The sequence below is a fragment of the Haliaeetus albicilla genome, chromosome 8, assembly GCF_947461875.1.
Source record: "Haliaeetus albicilla chromosome 8, bHalAlb1.1, whole genome shotgun sequence".
Classification (NCBI taxonomy): domain Eukaryota; kingdom Metazoa; phylum Chordata; class Aves; order Accipitriformes; family Accipitridae; genus Haliaeetus; species Haliaeetus albicilla.
The window spans coordinates 10,417,213-10,431,634 of NC_091490.1; the positions used below are offsets into that span (position 1 = coordinate 10,417,213).

Consider the following 14,422-nt stretch of genomic DNA (forward strand, 5'->3'; position numbering starts at 1 on the left):
GAAGCTACTGACCACAGAAAGTACATACTTACCTTAAGGCTTGTGAGTAGTCCCACTGAAGTCAATAGGTCAATACCTAGAAAAAGCACGTATTTAAGTGCTCCGCTGGATCAGGACCTCACTTTCATGACTCCTATCCCACCAAGGCTGTTAATTACCTTGCCAGCTCAAAGGCAGATCAGATGTATCTGTGTATTCTTCCTGGAGAAGAAGGGGAAGTTAAGAAAAAATATTATAATATGTGACATACAGTGTATAAAGTATAATATATATTGCACATTGTGATTTCAGTTTATGAGGAGCTGACAGCCCTTTAACTAAAATCTCTACCAGCACTTCTTTTAAAGAAGATGTGACACTGAGGTCTTTGATGAACTGCATTTGAAATCTCGAGGCAGAGTTGCTGATGGGCACACTATGTGTTTTTGTCTCCTCCAGATCAACTATCCTTTGGTCTGATCTGGCTAGCAGAGAGGACCACGATGTGACAGAGGAGAATGAACTGGGTGTTTGCCTCCTGGGTGAATAAAGCCACATAACTTCAGGCCTGCTCTTCCAGAGAAGATGCTTGCTAATTAGTTTGCCAGTGGGAACCTATGAGAATTAAACACAGAAGACATAATCCTCCCTGCAAGATTTGCCCCTTGCTGATAACTGACCTGCTGATTTCCTTCTGTTTGAGAAAGCTTCATAAAACATTACTGTACTGGTCATGTAACAGGACAGCCACTTGCATAAATATTTCCTGTCTGCTTTCTTCAGCTCAGTATTTTCAGAGGGTGTCATAGGAAAGAAAAACTTTTGTTTCTATGAAGGGGGAAAAATGATCTCTAGATTATTTAAAAAACCTCAACCAATCCAACAAAGGTGCTATGGAAGTAGATCATCTGATCAGAGGGTAGAGGCAAAGCTTTTATGATGCTGGAAGCCAGGCTGATGGTACACGCTGACAGCCTAGCTGAGACCCCTGTTCTGTCCAGGGCCCAAATCCCAAGCAGTGTGGCATGAAGACAACTCTTTATACCTTTCTCAGTCTATCTCCCAGCAGTGTCCTGTTCTGATTTCAGCTTCCTCAAGACCGTGTGCGGGAGTCTTGGCATGAGTGGATCACACAGGAGAGGTTGGGTCCGTGTCAGGTCACAGCTCTTTGAATGGAGGGGCTCGGTGGGTTCAGTGCTTTACTGGCACATGGTGAGAAGCTGCCAGCACCCTGAGGAGATGCAATCTGATGAGGAAATACAGGTATTCTGTCTACAGTCTTCAGCTAAAATTGTTAATTGGGGGTTAATTGACCCCTGCTCTGAAGGGGTTTGGCGTATGGCATGAGCAGGCATGGGGATAGGAGCAGCTGCTAATGAATCTGGGAATAGCTGGCCCAGATGCTTCAGGTCATGAAGACAGTGCTGTGCTTGATGAGGAAATTCCCAGGAAGAACAGAGTAAAAGTAGGAACCATCCCTGCTGAGATGCAGTGAATATATTGGATATTGCAGTTGTCCTAAGGGGTACTAGGCATGAAGTGTGGCTGCCAACTCTCTCTGATCAGAAAAGCCATTTTTGGTCTGTGTTCAGAAACAACAAAAGCTTCATCCCTGACATGGGAACAGTCATATGGGACAAGGTAAAAAAAATCTACCTTACCTATTACTCTGCCTCAACAGCTGTCAATAGCAGAGGCTTAGATTATAAGGACTGTGGCAAACCTAGAGCAAGCTTTCCCCCTCAGACCATTCCCAGTGATCGGAAACATAGGGACATTGTGAACCAGAAGCTGCAGCTGGTCTGTTGTGTTTGACAGGTCCAGTTGTGTCTGTATTCTGGGTCTGAGCACATTAATACTGTTCTTCTCCACGGCAGAGTCCTGTGATTTTAATTACACAGTGTACAAGGAGGTGTCTCCTTCGTGGATTTAAATCTCCTGCACAGTAATTTCACAGCTGCCTCTAGGAATGACAAATATTAATTTCCTTTTTACCTCCTTCTTTCTGTACTTGATGTTATAGGCAGGTAAACATTGCTGAAGAAATTGGCTTTGCCCTCTTCTGAATTGTCAGAGACAGCACAGAGCTGGATACTGCCGTAGTGCAAACTTTCAGACAGATGTGGTGGCAGTTAGAATTGGTTTGGAGCAACAGCAGATTCAGTCTGGTGGTTCCTTCCCTTAAGAGGCAATTAAAATGTAAATGCACAGAGAGATGCCAGTTCTGGAGACCTCGCGGAAATCTGCAGGGGGACATTTCTGCAGTGACCTTTGTCTAATGATCTTATTGGACCATAAACTCCCAGGCATTCTCTGTCTCCCACACGCTCCTTGCATGATGGATATGGTTCAGCGGGCAGCATCACAGGCTCCTGCTCTTTGGTCCTGTCGTGCTGAGGAATCGGGCTGTTGGCATGCTGCTCTTCCCGTAAGCATGGCCGCTGTTCATGCACTTTCACCCCAGTGTTAGTCCCAACCAAAATCCTTTGAAACCTCTGTGAAAGCATGGATCGTCCTTACCCTTCCCACCTTTTTTCAGTTATTCTTGCAGACAGAAACCCCCCAAAACCAGCGTGATATCTAAGGGCTTCATATGTGGTAGTCGCCATCCAGACCCGCTTCAGACCAGGAGGTGGTGACACTGAAACCCAGCCTTTGTGGTTGCAAGAGTGCTTGAGCTAGATTTCTTAGTAATGTAAACCAGAGTTGGGAACTGACAATCGGAAAAGGCGGGCAGGCAATTTTGCCTCTCATTCAGGAATTTCTGATTTAAGCTATGTCCCAGCAGAAGCTGGGAACAAACAGCTTCTCCCAGAGGAATATCATTTCTAGTCAGATGAGGGTGGGGATCTTGCCTCTAAATAAGGCAGGGCTTCCTAGTACCTGGCAAGTCTGAAATTAGGAACCATCAGTCTGGCAAACCCCCCTTGGCAAATCATGAATGCTCATGAGCTATCAAAGCTCTCCAAGGCAATGAGTCTGCTCTGATTTATACCAGTGGGAAATCTAGCCTTTAATTTTGGTTCTTGAATTAGCAGTTGTTTTAATCATGTGAATGCAGCCTGCCAGGTTGTCAGGGCCACATATGTGAAACTCTGAATTATTGCTTCAGTGGAGCCCTAAATATGTAATGTTTCAGTAAAGTCTTTTTATTGGGTTTATGGACCATGAAGCAGAAAGTATGATGGAGAGTCATGCAACAGCCAACCTGAAGCGGGCACAGGCTTCTTCATCGCTGCCTTGTGCAATTAGGGAACAGCTCACAGGTCATTTGGTATTAATTGGCCCCCTTTGGAGCTTAAGCACTTTATGAATGCTATTATACAACATGATAGCAGGGGACTCAAATCAATGACCCTGGTGGTCTCTTTCCCTCTGACAGCCATGGTTCCTAAATAAACACGGCTTATAGGGCTGTTTCCCCTGAGCTCTATGGAGCCACACCAAGGATGAGTTCAGCCACTCCAGTTTCTACCCAGCAACAGTCAGCAAACCCTAAACACTGGTTCTGTCGCGTGTGGAACTGTCTCTCTCAGATGTGCCACGTGGAGATTTTCTCCAGAAAAGCTTCCATTGTGCACTCTCCCATCACTTTTCTGGTAGCTTGTTTTTCCCTGAGTTTCTAGGATGGCCTGTAAGGTGAAATGCGATAAGATGCAGTAGAGGATGCTGCTGTGTTAAGAATACTGAGGCTGGAGTAGTGCCTGGAGAATAGAGAGAAGTAAGTGTTCATTCCCCTTCAACGCAATTTCTCTCTTTGACCTTTGTTTTTCTCCATCTCTACGTTACCTTTCTCCTTCTCTCTCTCTCTCGAGATCATGAAAGCAACCATTTAAAAAAGAGGGGAGCATGATTCATGTTCAGTCAGCTCCAGCCTGATTCGTATAGGATTCTTCTGCAATAAGCTGGAGGAGAGCCTCTGTTCAGTTGTCACTGGCAGCATCCAGGCTAGTCATAGCAGTGTGGGCACGGAGAGCAGATGAGGGCATGTCAGTGTCGGCACTGTTTAAGCTGCAGAAGGATTACCTATACTCTACCCGGCGCATAACTTGCGGTTTGCCTTGTTTCCTGCGGTCACCAACTCTGGAAGCAGTGATTGGCTTCTTAATATGGGAGCTAAGATTTCGGCTGTGCTTGCAACAGGGTCTAGCATCAGGCGTGTTTTTAGAGCAAGTACCTTTAAGCGTACCTGAGATCTGCTTGCCACGTTAAAACATGAGTTTTGAATCGGAGGACAGCTTTTTTTTTTTTGGATTTGCCAGCTCCCACACCCTGAACGTTTCCACCTGTGGGAGGTCCTGTCTCAGCACCCCTTCCTGCCGACCGCCCAGCACCCCGCATCCCTCCAGGATCCAAAGGCACCCGGGCACCGGTTGTACTTATATTTGTTTCAATTCGTAACGTGCGTCTCAAACCTCTCGCGTTTAAGAGCTCCCTGCCTCTCTGCAGCAAGCGGGGAGCCTGCATTTTACTGCTTGGCATTTGGCGGTGGGTTGTTTTTTATTTTTTTTTTCCCCTCCTCTCTCCGGCGCTTTGTTCTCCGCCCCGGGGACCGCGGGGGGGGCCGGAGCGGGGCTGGGGCTGCCCCTCGGCGGAGCCGCGGTCCGGCGTTTTTTTTCCTCTCCCCGGGTAGTGGGGGGAAAAAAGGGGGCTGTTCTGCTCAGGGCACCTCTGTCAGCCGAAGGGGGAGAGAGCTGCAGCCTTGAAGTAGAAAAGGAAGAAGAAAAAGAGCGGGGAGAGGGGGAGAACCGGCCGGGGGGGGTGAGCGTTGCGGGGGACCGGGGGCTGGAGGAGGAGGAGGAGGCAGGAGGGGATGCGGCGGGGCAGCGATGCTGCGTCTGAACTCCCTTCTGCCTAAGGAGAAGGACATCATCCTCCGAAGGGAAGGAGGAAAGTGGGGAGAAGGCGGCCGAGCTCGCAGAGAGCTTGCCGAGCTCTCCCGGGGACTGCCCGGGGCTCCCCTGGCACCCGAGCAAAGTTTCCCGAGCTCGGTGAAGAGAAGGGAGGGAGGCATGGCAGATCCTTCTCCTCCCAGCGCTCAGCTGGGCTTCTAGCCCCGGCCCTGCTGGGATGAGCCACGGCTTTGTCATCCCCGGCTGAAGGGTGAAGGGGAGACCCGGGGCACCCGCTCTCTCCATCGCCTTCCCCGGCTCCAGGCTCCAGCCCGGTAAGTGTCCTCCCCTTCCAGACACCGGGGCTCTCTCTGCCCTGCCGGAGAGTTTCCCAGCACTTTGCCCGGGGAAAAAGTCTTCTGCTTCTCCTGATAGCTAAAAGGGTGCCTGCGTGTGTGTTCGTGAGTCTGTCTCTGTGTGGGGGGTGGTTATGGCTGTCTGCCTGCAATTTCTGTTTGCTGATCGCTGTCATTATTTCACTGTGCCATCACACCTCTAGAAAGGAGGCTCATCTGGGGTCTGTCAAATATTTTGGCTGTGCTGCTGTGGTGAGACAGTGTGGTAGGATGACGGCTCGATCCCCCTTGCCACAACTAAGAGGGAAGCATGCTTAGCTGTGCGTGTTGCTGGTGCTGCTGGTACGGCTTTAAATGATGCTCCTAAAATGCTGGCTGAGTATCTCCGTATGCCCTTCGAGCTCTAGGAACTCTCAGAGCTACGAATGAAAGTCTCTCTTTGTCCCCCTGAGAATATAGGGGGGGATGGATATTCCCCTGGAAGAAATCACTATAGCCTCCGGATTTCCATCACTCTAGCTTGGATATGCAGCTGGTTTTGCGTAGCAGTGCTCAGCAGTAATGCATTTCAGGCTGAAATGTTGTTTGGAGAAGAAACCTAGACTCTAACAGATAAGGAAAGGACCTGTTTCACACAGAGAGCCCAAAGAGAACTTTTTCCACTCCTGATGGAACAAAAGTTGGTCATTTTGGACAGGATAATTTGGCTAGAAAGTTGGTCAATTTTGAACCCATTAACTTGGCTGAAGTGGAAGGTAAAAGCTGCCAGATATTCACAGGCAGGTCAGCAGTGGGAGCTGACCCACACCAGTGAGTTCTTGTGACTGCAAAGCAGATGGAGAGTGACCCTTCTCCGCACAGCATCAGCCTGCGGTCCAGGAGATGACAGGAGAATGAAGATGCTTCTGTTGTGTATGGCAATCAGAATAAAGATGGGCTTTGTGTTGTTGCAGGGTCTTATCAGGTAGAGGATGGTATAAGGCATTCTGTGGCTTTGGTTTGTTTTTTGCTTTGTCCTTCACTGCTCTGCTGGCTTTTCAACCCCATTTCATCTGGTTTTCCAACAGGAATCCCCCGTGTATAATCCCTGATGTTTTATATGGAGATCAAGACAAGAGTAAACAGTCATCTACTTTCTAAATGTTCCCAGTCCAAACGTGCTGTCTTCTATGTACTGTTGGTTATCCTGTGGTGTGTGTGCGGGTCATGTCCTAGCCCTGTGATGGTGCTGTCTTCCAAGGACTTCTGTCCCCAGGCTGATGGGAGAGATCCCCACTCCAGGCAGGGTTCCCCTTAGATTCTCCAATGACTCCATGGGAAAGAAGTTTTGTCTTGGACATAGCATAGTCAGAACTTTTACGGTGCAGCTATAGAAAGGTTATGACAAGCCCCAGAATTGCTCACACAGTTGAAATGAGATCTCAGCCCTGGCTCTATTTTTGACCACTCCAGCTAGCTCTGTCCCATGGTTCTGAGTGTATCTCCATATACATAATGTGAATGAGCCAGATTTGGCTCCCTATGCTGTTCTTTGACCCCACCTCGGCAGGTTTGATGGCTTTCTCCCTCAGTCACTCCCACGTGCTTTTATTCCCCACCTAAGAGCATTCCCAGACACCCAGTCCAACGGGATGGGACTCCTGACAAGCTCCTTATCACTGCTTTAGCCACAGTGGTTTATTTGCAAACTTGCTTTCTTCCCTCTTCACTTGCCAGGAGGCAGGTAGCTGTCACTGCCTGACCCGTCCCTTGGCACAACCTGGGAGCTGTCTGCCTGTCCTAGGCTGGCCCAAGGAGCAGCCGGTGCCTCTTCCAGTTAAGCTGCAGGGTGAGAGGTCTCTGTCCCTATGTGCCACATCCCTATTTCCGTACTGTAGATCTGGTCCCCTCTCCTTCTGAGAAGTGGCCATGAATGCTTGGGAAACTGGTGGTGACTGTACCCACCCTGAGCTCAGCTGGGTCATTCTCTCATGTCATTTATCCTTCCAGAGCGGATCTGTGATTCTCTTTTACCTGCTGGGGTGAGCTGTGGTTGGATGGGCTGCCCTGATTTATCATTGCCAATGGTGCTTAAACAAACCCTCTTGTCCCCCTCCTCCCCTGTTACAGCCTGGGGAGGTACAGTGAGAATTTTGCCCAAGCTTAACCCCCTACGCTCGTGAAGCTGTAACGATGAACAAAAATTGCCAGGCAGAGAAAATGAGCTACCAGGGACCACGCTGGGTGACATCGCTGCAGCCTTGAAAGCAGCCAGAAACAGCATGGTCTCTTCCGAGTGACTACAGGTGGCCACTGACAGATGTGATGGGCAACAGGTTGAATCTCCTCACGAAAATCTCAGTGGGAGCACGACCTCTGGTCTCTGCCTTTCCTAGGAGCAGAGGCAGCCAGCTTGTTTGTGCATCCTGCTGGAGCCCAGCAGCTGTGATAGCCGCCCAGCTCTCCCAGGAGGGAGAATTCTTGCAGGGTGGAAGCAGGTGAGTGCTAAGGAGTCAGGAGGGAGAAACCTGGTGGAGTGAATCTGTGATATGATTTAACCACAAGGAGCAACACAGTTCCCTGCCAAGCACTTTTCAGTGGGAGGATGTAGGGCAAACCAAGGGGAAGAGACACGCTGAGGGGTCTGCAGCCTCTGTGTGCCAAAGATTCAGACTGGCATCCCTAAGAGCTGGTCTGAAAACAGTCTGTGTGCATGTGTGTCTTTAACCAGAAGCTATCTTGCTGCTGGTCCAAGGCTGGTGAAGGAGGCAGAATCAGGGCTTCAGCTCACATCAGTGTGCCAGGGTTCCCAGACAGAACAAAAGGCCAATGCGTGTGTGTTAGCCTGGCTAATGGAGAAAATGCCCTTTCTCTCTTGCACACTCCCAGTTCTCCTGAAAAATCTTTGCTTGCAGAGAGACTCCTCCCCAGTCAGGCATCCCCAGATGAGGAAGGATTTAATCCTGTCTTTAAGGATCCTAAATCACTCATCCGAGACACAGCACCAGCTGATGTCTCACTGAATAGGAACTTCACTGAAAGTTCAGTGCTGCACTTCATTCAGGTCTAAACAAAAGCCCAAGCCAAAGAAACGAGATATGACACTGGATAGAGCAGCAGAGAGCTTTGCCTCAGCTGGAGGTGCGGGAAAATTTTATAACCTAGGAAACATGTTGAAAATGCCCGGCTGGTCCCACTGGCATATTTCAGGGTGATGGTTTGTTTTTTTTTAATTTAGTGGCTGCGGAGTGTTAATAGCACAACAGTGATTCTTGGCTCTTGCAGTAGAAACCTGTGTGGTATCGGTTTTACCTTGGCAACCCTTTTGAAAGTGATTTGACAGCAGAGGAGGGCAGAAGCTAGGGAGCCAGGCAGGGGAGTAGGAGAGAGCAGACCGCTACTGTTTGCAGTCAGGCTGGGAAGAGAAATGCTCTCCTGCCTGTAAAATCATAGGCATCACCAGCAAACTGCTGGCAATTTGGCTTCTGGCAATTTGGCTTCCCGGCAAAGTACGGTGAACACAAAGCCAACTCTCATCACATCCACTAATCTCCTCCATGGAGAAGCTGCTGTTGTCATTCAGAGCTATGTGTTCCTGCCTTGGGTCCTAGGCAGATCCCCACACAGGGTCTTTTCCAGCTTCATTATCTCAGTTTCCATGAGCCTCCATCCAGGAGCCTATGTTGCTTGTGCACAAACCTTGTACAAGTTTGGTTTTAGATTTGCTGAGGGAAACAAGCTTCCCTGCCCCCTTCTATGGGTTCTCCTGTGATCACATTGAACATGGTGTGATGCATGGTAGAAAGCATGGTCCAGCAGGCAAAACACCCACGCTTGCTCCATTTTATCACAGACTTCTATGACTGACAGCAAGTCATTCAGTATCTGTGAATGGAATTTATCGCACTGAGCATGACTGTTAACTGCTCAAGCCATGGCCAAGGTTCCCTCTGCAGTCAGCTCAGCCCTCCATTGTGGACATCTTTTGGGGATGTTCTGGATCATCTTCTGGGACCTCTTCTTCTCCACTGGCTAGAAAGGCAACCTGGATGACTAGTTTCAATTGCTGGACAACTGAGACGTGGAGCAAAGAGTCCCACTTTCTGTTACAGTTTGGGACCTTTACCCATCCAAGAATATATCGCACTCACATTGCGGTGAGGGATGTTCAGAGCAGTGCTGGGGTCTGTTGTTATTTTGGGCAGGTGTTGTGTGGGTGATGATAAACACTGCGAGGCCAGCTACTGCCCAAATGGGCAGCAGGATGTATTGCCTGTCCTGAATAACCTGTATTTTAAGGGAAGGGTGGATGGAGTAGAGGGAGAAAGCAGGCTTGGATTTGTACTTAGTTGTTGGTACCAAACAAACCCGGAGAAGATGCTGCTCACCATGAATGGTGGTGGAAAGGTGCCTTTGGTTCATTGCTCTAACAGCTGCATGCTTTTCTGTTCCTCTCCAGGGATTTCAAGGCAGCAGGAGACCAGAGCTAGCCTTCTCAATACAGTGTACACCCTGTGAGGACTGAAGTGACCTCTGAGACTCATCTCAACATGTTCAGTGAAAAGAGCAGTGCCTCTTTGTCCCAGAAACCCATCCAGAAAAAGACACGACCTCAGGGCCTCCCCTCCCCTGCTCTCTGCTGTGCTTGTGGACTTTGCATCATGCTGGCAGGGATCAACATCACTTTAGTGGGAGCATTTGCCTTTGGGACCTTCCTCCCTGTGAACAACCCTCCCATCATCATTGGACCCATCTTGCTGGTGGTGGCCTTCACATTCTTCGGTGCCTGCTGCATCTGCAGCCGGAGGCCGCCAGCTCATGGGGCCAGGAAATCCAAACCAGGTTCCAACATTGGGCTCATCAAACCTGGCAACACAGCCTTTGAAATTGAAACTAGTGAGCACACGGTGCAGGATACCACCGCTGTTCAGCTGAGCCCCACAAATTCACCCATCTCCTCAAAAAAGTCCACACCGGTTCACGAGAATGCGAAGACTTGCAAGCTCTTCACCATGGAAGGCAATGGGCCGGTGGCCAAATACACGACAGGAGGAGAGGCGATACAGCTCAACTTGCCCAGGGACCTGGCCGCATCCTAAAGCCAGGCAGAGCTTTTGTTAGCAGCCAGCCAGGCACTGCAATGGGTGGGCTGGAAATCCGTGATGTACCATCGGTCAGAGGTGTGGGGAAGGTGCTTGCGAAAAGCCAGCAGACAGACAGGTCTCTGTCACCTCTTTAAGGAAGGTGGATGCAACAGCAGAAAAATTCCGGATTTTTGCTGAAAGGAACATGCCCATTACCTGGCTTTAAAAAGAGAATTGATAAAGATATTGCTGTGAAAGGATGACTCTCAGTTCTTGGGACTACACCAGCTTTTTGGGGGAGCAGATAGGAAGAAGGGAATTAATTAATTTGTCTAGCATAACATGGAAATGTGATGGCTGGAAAGAGGGGCTACATGGGACTGACAAATGACAGCTCTTTCTTCCCAGTAGTGAAGCAATTCTTGAACATAAAAGAAGCAGGAATGCAGTAAATTACAGCTTGCTGCCACTCAGTCACAAGAAGATTTCAGCATTTTTAGTGCCAGGCTTTTTGGCAGTAGGGACAAAGCTATGTGTTTGCTATTGAAAAAGCAGTGTGAAACAATCTCCCTTCCCTTGAAATCCTTGCTCTGTCTTGCCTTCATGGGAGTGACTTTACCACCCATTATAAGAGACAATGAATCACAAGGATCACAATTAACACTGGTATTTTCCTCTTGTTTTAATCAGGTTGGGCTTCAGCTGTGCTGCTTGGTGCAGTACATTTCTTGGAAGGTCAGCCAGGCTGAATCCTTGGGGACAAGCTCTTGGAGTAACCAGAGATTGGCAGGATCCTGAAAATGAAATCTTTGGGCAATGATTATGTACTGAACGCTAGGCAGCTTCCTTTCCATCTTTTTGTGGAAGGCTGGCCTGGGATACACATCAGCTTGGGACAAGGGGCAGGTAACTGTATGAGCTTCAGTATACCTGTGCTGGAAGATGGTGACTGTCTCTCCTTCCCTGAAGTGGCTGCGAGATCCATTACACAGAGTGGGCAGTCAGGAGTGGATCTCCTTGCTGCAGGAAACCGGCTGCTCAATGTGCTCATGGGCTTGCAAAGCAATGGGATGAGTTTGCAGAAGACAATTTCTCAAGAGCTTTTCAATGCAAAGACACCACCTCTGCCTCAGAAAGACGCTGATCTGATGGATTATTGCTGCCAAGGCTTTGTGTTCTTCCCTGTGCGATGCTGGCTGGGAAGATGGTGCTGTCCTAATGGGCCTTTGCTCTGACTCCTGTAGAGGCTGTTCACATGTTTTATGACATATGGGACCAGTGTGGGGAAGAACAGCTGTGCAACAGCTGTGGGGAGGCAGCAGCAGGACAGTGGGTTTTGAGTAGGAACAGCTGCATAGGTCCTCTGTTTATGGAAATCCTATATTTGAAATGGGGCTCTGGGGACTTTGAGTGACTAGGAAGTCATATGGACACAAGAGTGACCATACCAGAGCATTCCAAGGGACCAGCTAGCCCAGCATCCCATTTCTGACAAGGTCAAGAACAAGGTCTGGAGAAGAGTGTAAAGACAGGGAAAAACCAGGATGTCGTTTACCCAAAATGTTCTCCCAGCCTCCAATGCACTATTGCTTAGGAGCTTCCTGAGCTAGAAGTGGTGTCTGCATTTAGTAGCCCTGAATGGATTTCTTCTTCATGAAATATTCCATTTGCGCCTTGAATGTCTGTTAACTTTCATCATTTGTGATCCTGCAGCAGGGAGTTGCACAGTTTAATGAGAGGCCATAAGGTTCTCTATCCTTGGCTTATTTTCATCCTGCACCTTACTAATTCCCTTTGATGCCCTAAGTTTCCCAGATTAGAAGGGCCAGCAAACAGTCCACGCCCCCCCCCCCCACTCTGGTTTTCTGGGGCCTTTGTCACGTTTCCTTCAGTCATCTCCCTCTTATGGTACTTCACATCTCTTGTAGCCAGAGGGAGGTAATGCTTCCCATTCAACCCAGCATCAGTTGTTCTCTAGGCTGAGGACAACACAGCCCTGAGGCATTAGCCAGCAGAGATGGGTATATGGAGAGGCAGGAGGACTGAAAGGGAAATGCTGGAGGAGAGGGAGAGGTTGTGACATGGCCAAGGCTCCCCTGGGCCACCAGCAGACCTCTGCATGGCCAGGCCCTGAGAGCCATATGGCTGGTGTGCTGGGTTAAGTGATGGCACATGGAGTACAGTCCATGCAGAAGGTGTCCTAGTTGCTTTGGGGAGCTGCTGTGCAGCTGATGGCCCCTTCGTGAGCTCAGGTAGCCTGAGGTTCAATTTCATTCTTTCATGAGAGGTAACCAAACACTCTGTCTTGATGTAGGTCCTCCTCGAGTGCTCTAAGTGTGTGCTGCCTTGAACAGCTCCTTCTACACCAAGGAATTACGTCTGTGATTTTAGCAGGGTTGGTCTACTGGCTAGGAGAGGCAGAAGCAGGCTTGGGCGAAGGATGTTTGTGTGAGCCTGGGAAAATGTGGGTTCAAGTCTTTGATACAGCCTCCAGGTCCTGGGCAAATCATTTATTTGTGCTACTGCTCAGCTCCCTGCCTGTGCGAGAGGGAAAATACCTGCTCCCAACTCCACTTAAAGCTGCTTTAAAGATGAACACATTGCCAAGCATCAGGTTCGGTATTAGGACACCTGAGCCTGGAGATTGCTTGAAGGTGGATGAGTCTGTTCGGTCTGATCTCTGCATGATTTCCTTTAGAGCTTGTTTTCATGGGTGAGCTCTGCGTCCAGCACTGGCTGCCCTTCGGCACACAGGAACTGCTGTACTGAACAAATGGCTCCCATGATTTTTGCCTGCTGGTGATTGCTGTAGCAATTAAACAGAATAGCTTGCTGATATAGGTTTGATTCCCAGCTTGCTGGCTCGCCAGCCTTTTGGAATAGCACACAACAGGCTGGAAGTCCTTTAGAGGCATTGCCCACATGAATATGGTTACTGCAGCACTTTGAGTACTTGGAGTCAAAAAATGGTAAAATCAGGTAGTAACCATACAACTCCTTTCTCTACTCGCTGAAGGCTTGAAAACCAAGTCTGCCGTGTGCGTATTGGAATCCCTCCTTATTGCAGCTGCACCGTGAGATGTTACCAGTGATGGGTAATACAATGGCAGATCCCATACGAGTCGAAGGCAAAGGCCCCTTGGGCAGGAACAGGGGCAGAAGCAGAACTTTGAGGGCCGACTAGGAGTTTAGCGTGGTTCACGCTTGCGTTGTGGCATCACAGCCAGTACCATACAGGGAACCCTGACACAGCCCCGCGACCTAACGCATCCTCTGCTGCACGTGCAGATTGCCATAAAGCTGGTGTTGCTTTGGGAGTTGATGCCCTTGGGACCCAAGAGACAACAACCAACAGAGATGGCACCTGGGCAAGCAGAGGTGCAGGACGAGTGAGATGCTGATCCCCTGGCGTGGAGGGTCTGTACGCCAAGCCGTGACCCCAGCCGCCTGCCTGCACAGCAAGGTGGGCATGGGAACATCTGCTGCCTTCCGAAGCATGAATGCCCTGCTTTTGCCTTTTTTCTGTCTTTCGGGATTTCCATGTCTGCCTGTCTGTCTGCCTCTGTGATTGGCTGTTACTGATGTTGTTGTGAATCTTGTGCCTCCTTGTGTAGCAGGAGACAGGGAGGGTTTCTTGTTCTCCCAGTCAGCATTTCTGATGTGAGTCCTTTTTTAAATTACTATTTACGTGTGTGCAATGTGGAATTTGGAAAAGACAGACCCATTAAAATAATTGCACTCAGTAAGCATTTGGCCCGCCTGCTCTTTCACTCTACCAACCACCTTTTCCCTTACCCTGGGACTGTGTGTGCCCCAAGGCTGTCTGTATTCATTTTACCTCGTGCCCCCCACTCTCGCACTTTATTTTCTAGCCAGCGCAACTAGCTGCAAGGAAAACGCATCCCTAAGAGTTCATGTTGCCTCTTGAATGCCATTGCTCCTTGAAGCCCTGGTTGCCCAGACACTGCTGCCACCACGGACTCCCACTATCATTGCTTTGGCTAACACAAGAATAGCCCAATTTAGCCTTTTTTTCTGCATGTGTATGTTAACCCCCAGATGTGTACCTGAAAGGCCAGATGTGAATTGTGGGCCTCCAGTTTATTAGGGCCATGGGAGGAGCAGGTTTGTGGGCTGGAGTGGCTGAGGACTGTGGGCTGTTCTGAATTCAACCTCTCTGGTGACAGAGGAC

The 14,422-nt window shown here is 49.3% G+C and overlaps 1 protein-coding gene across 1 annotated transcript; it reads left to right on the forward strand.

Moving 5' to 3' along the window:
- Positions 1 to 4,781: 4,781 nt before the first annotated feature.
- Positions 4,782 to 13,976, forward strand: TMEM275 (transmembrane protein 275). Its single transcript, XM_069788817.1, has 2 exons — positions 4,782 to 5,146; positions 9,606 to 13,976. Exon 2 carries the CDS (start codon positions 9,697 to 9,699, stop codon positions 10,243 to 10,245), a length of 549 nt encoding a protein of 182 aa, XP_069644918.1. The 5' UTR covers positions 4,782 to 5,146; positions 9,606 to 9,696; the 3' UTR covers positions 10,246 to 13,976.
- Positions 13,977 to 14,422: the final 446 nt, after the last annotated feature.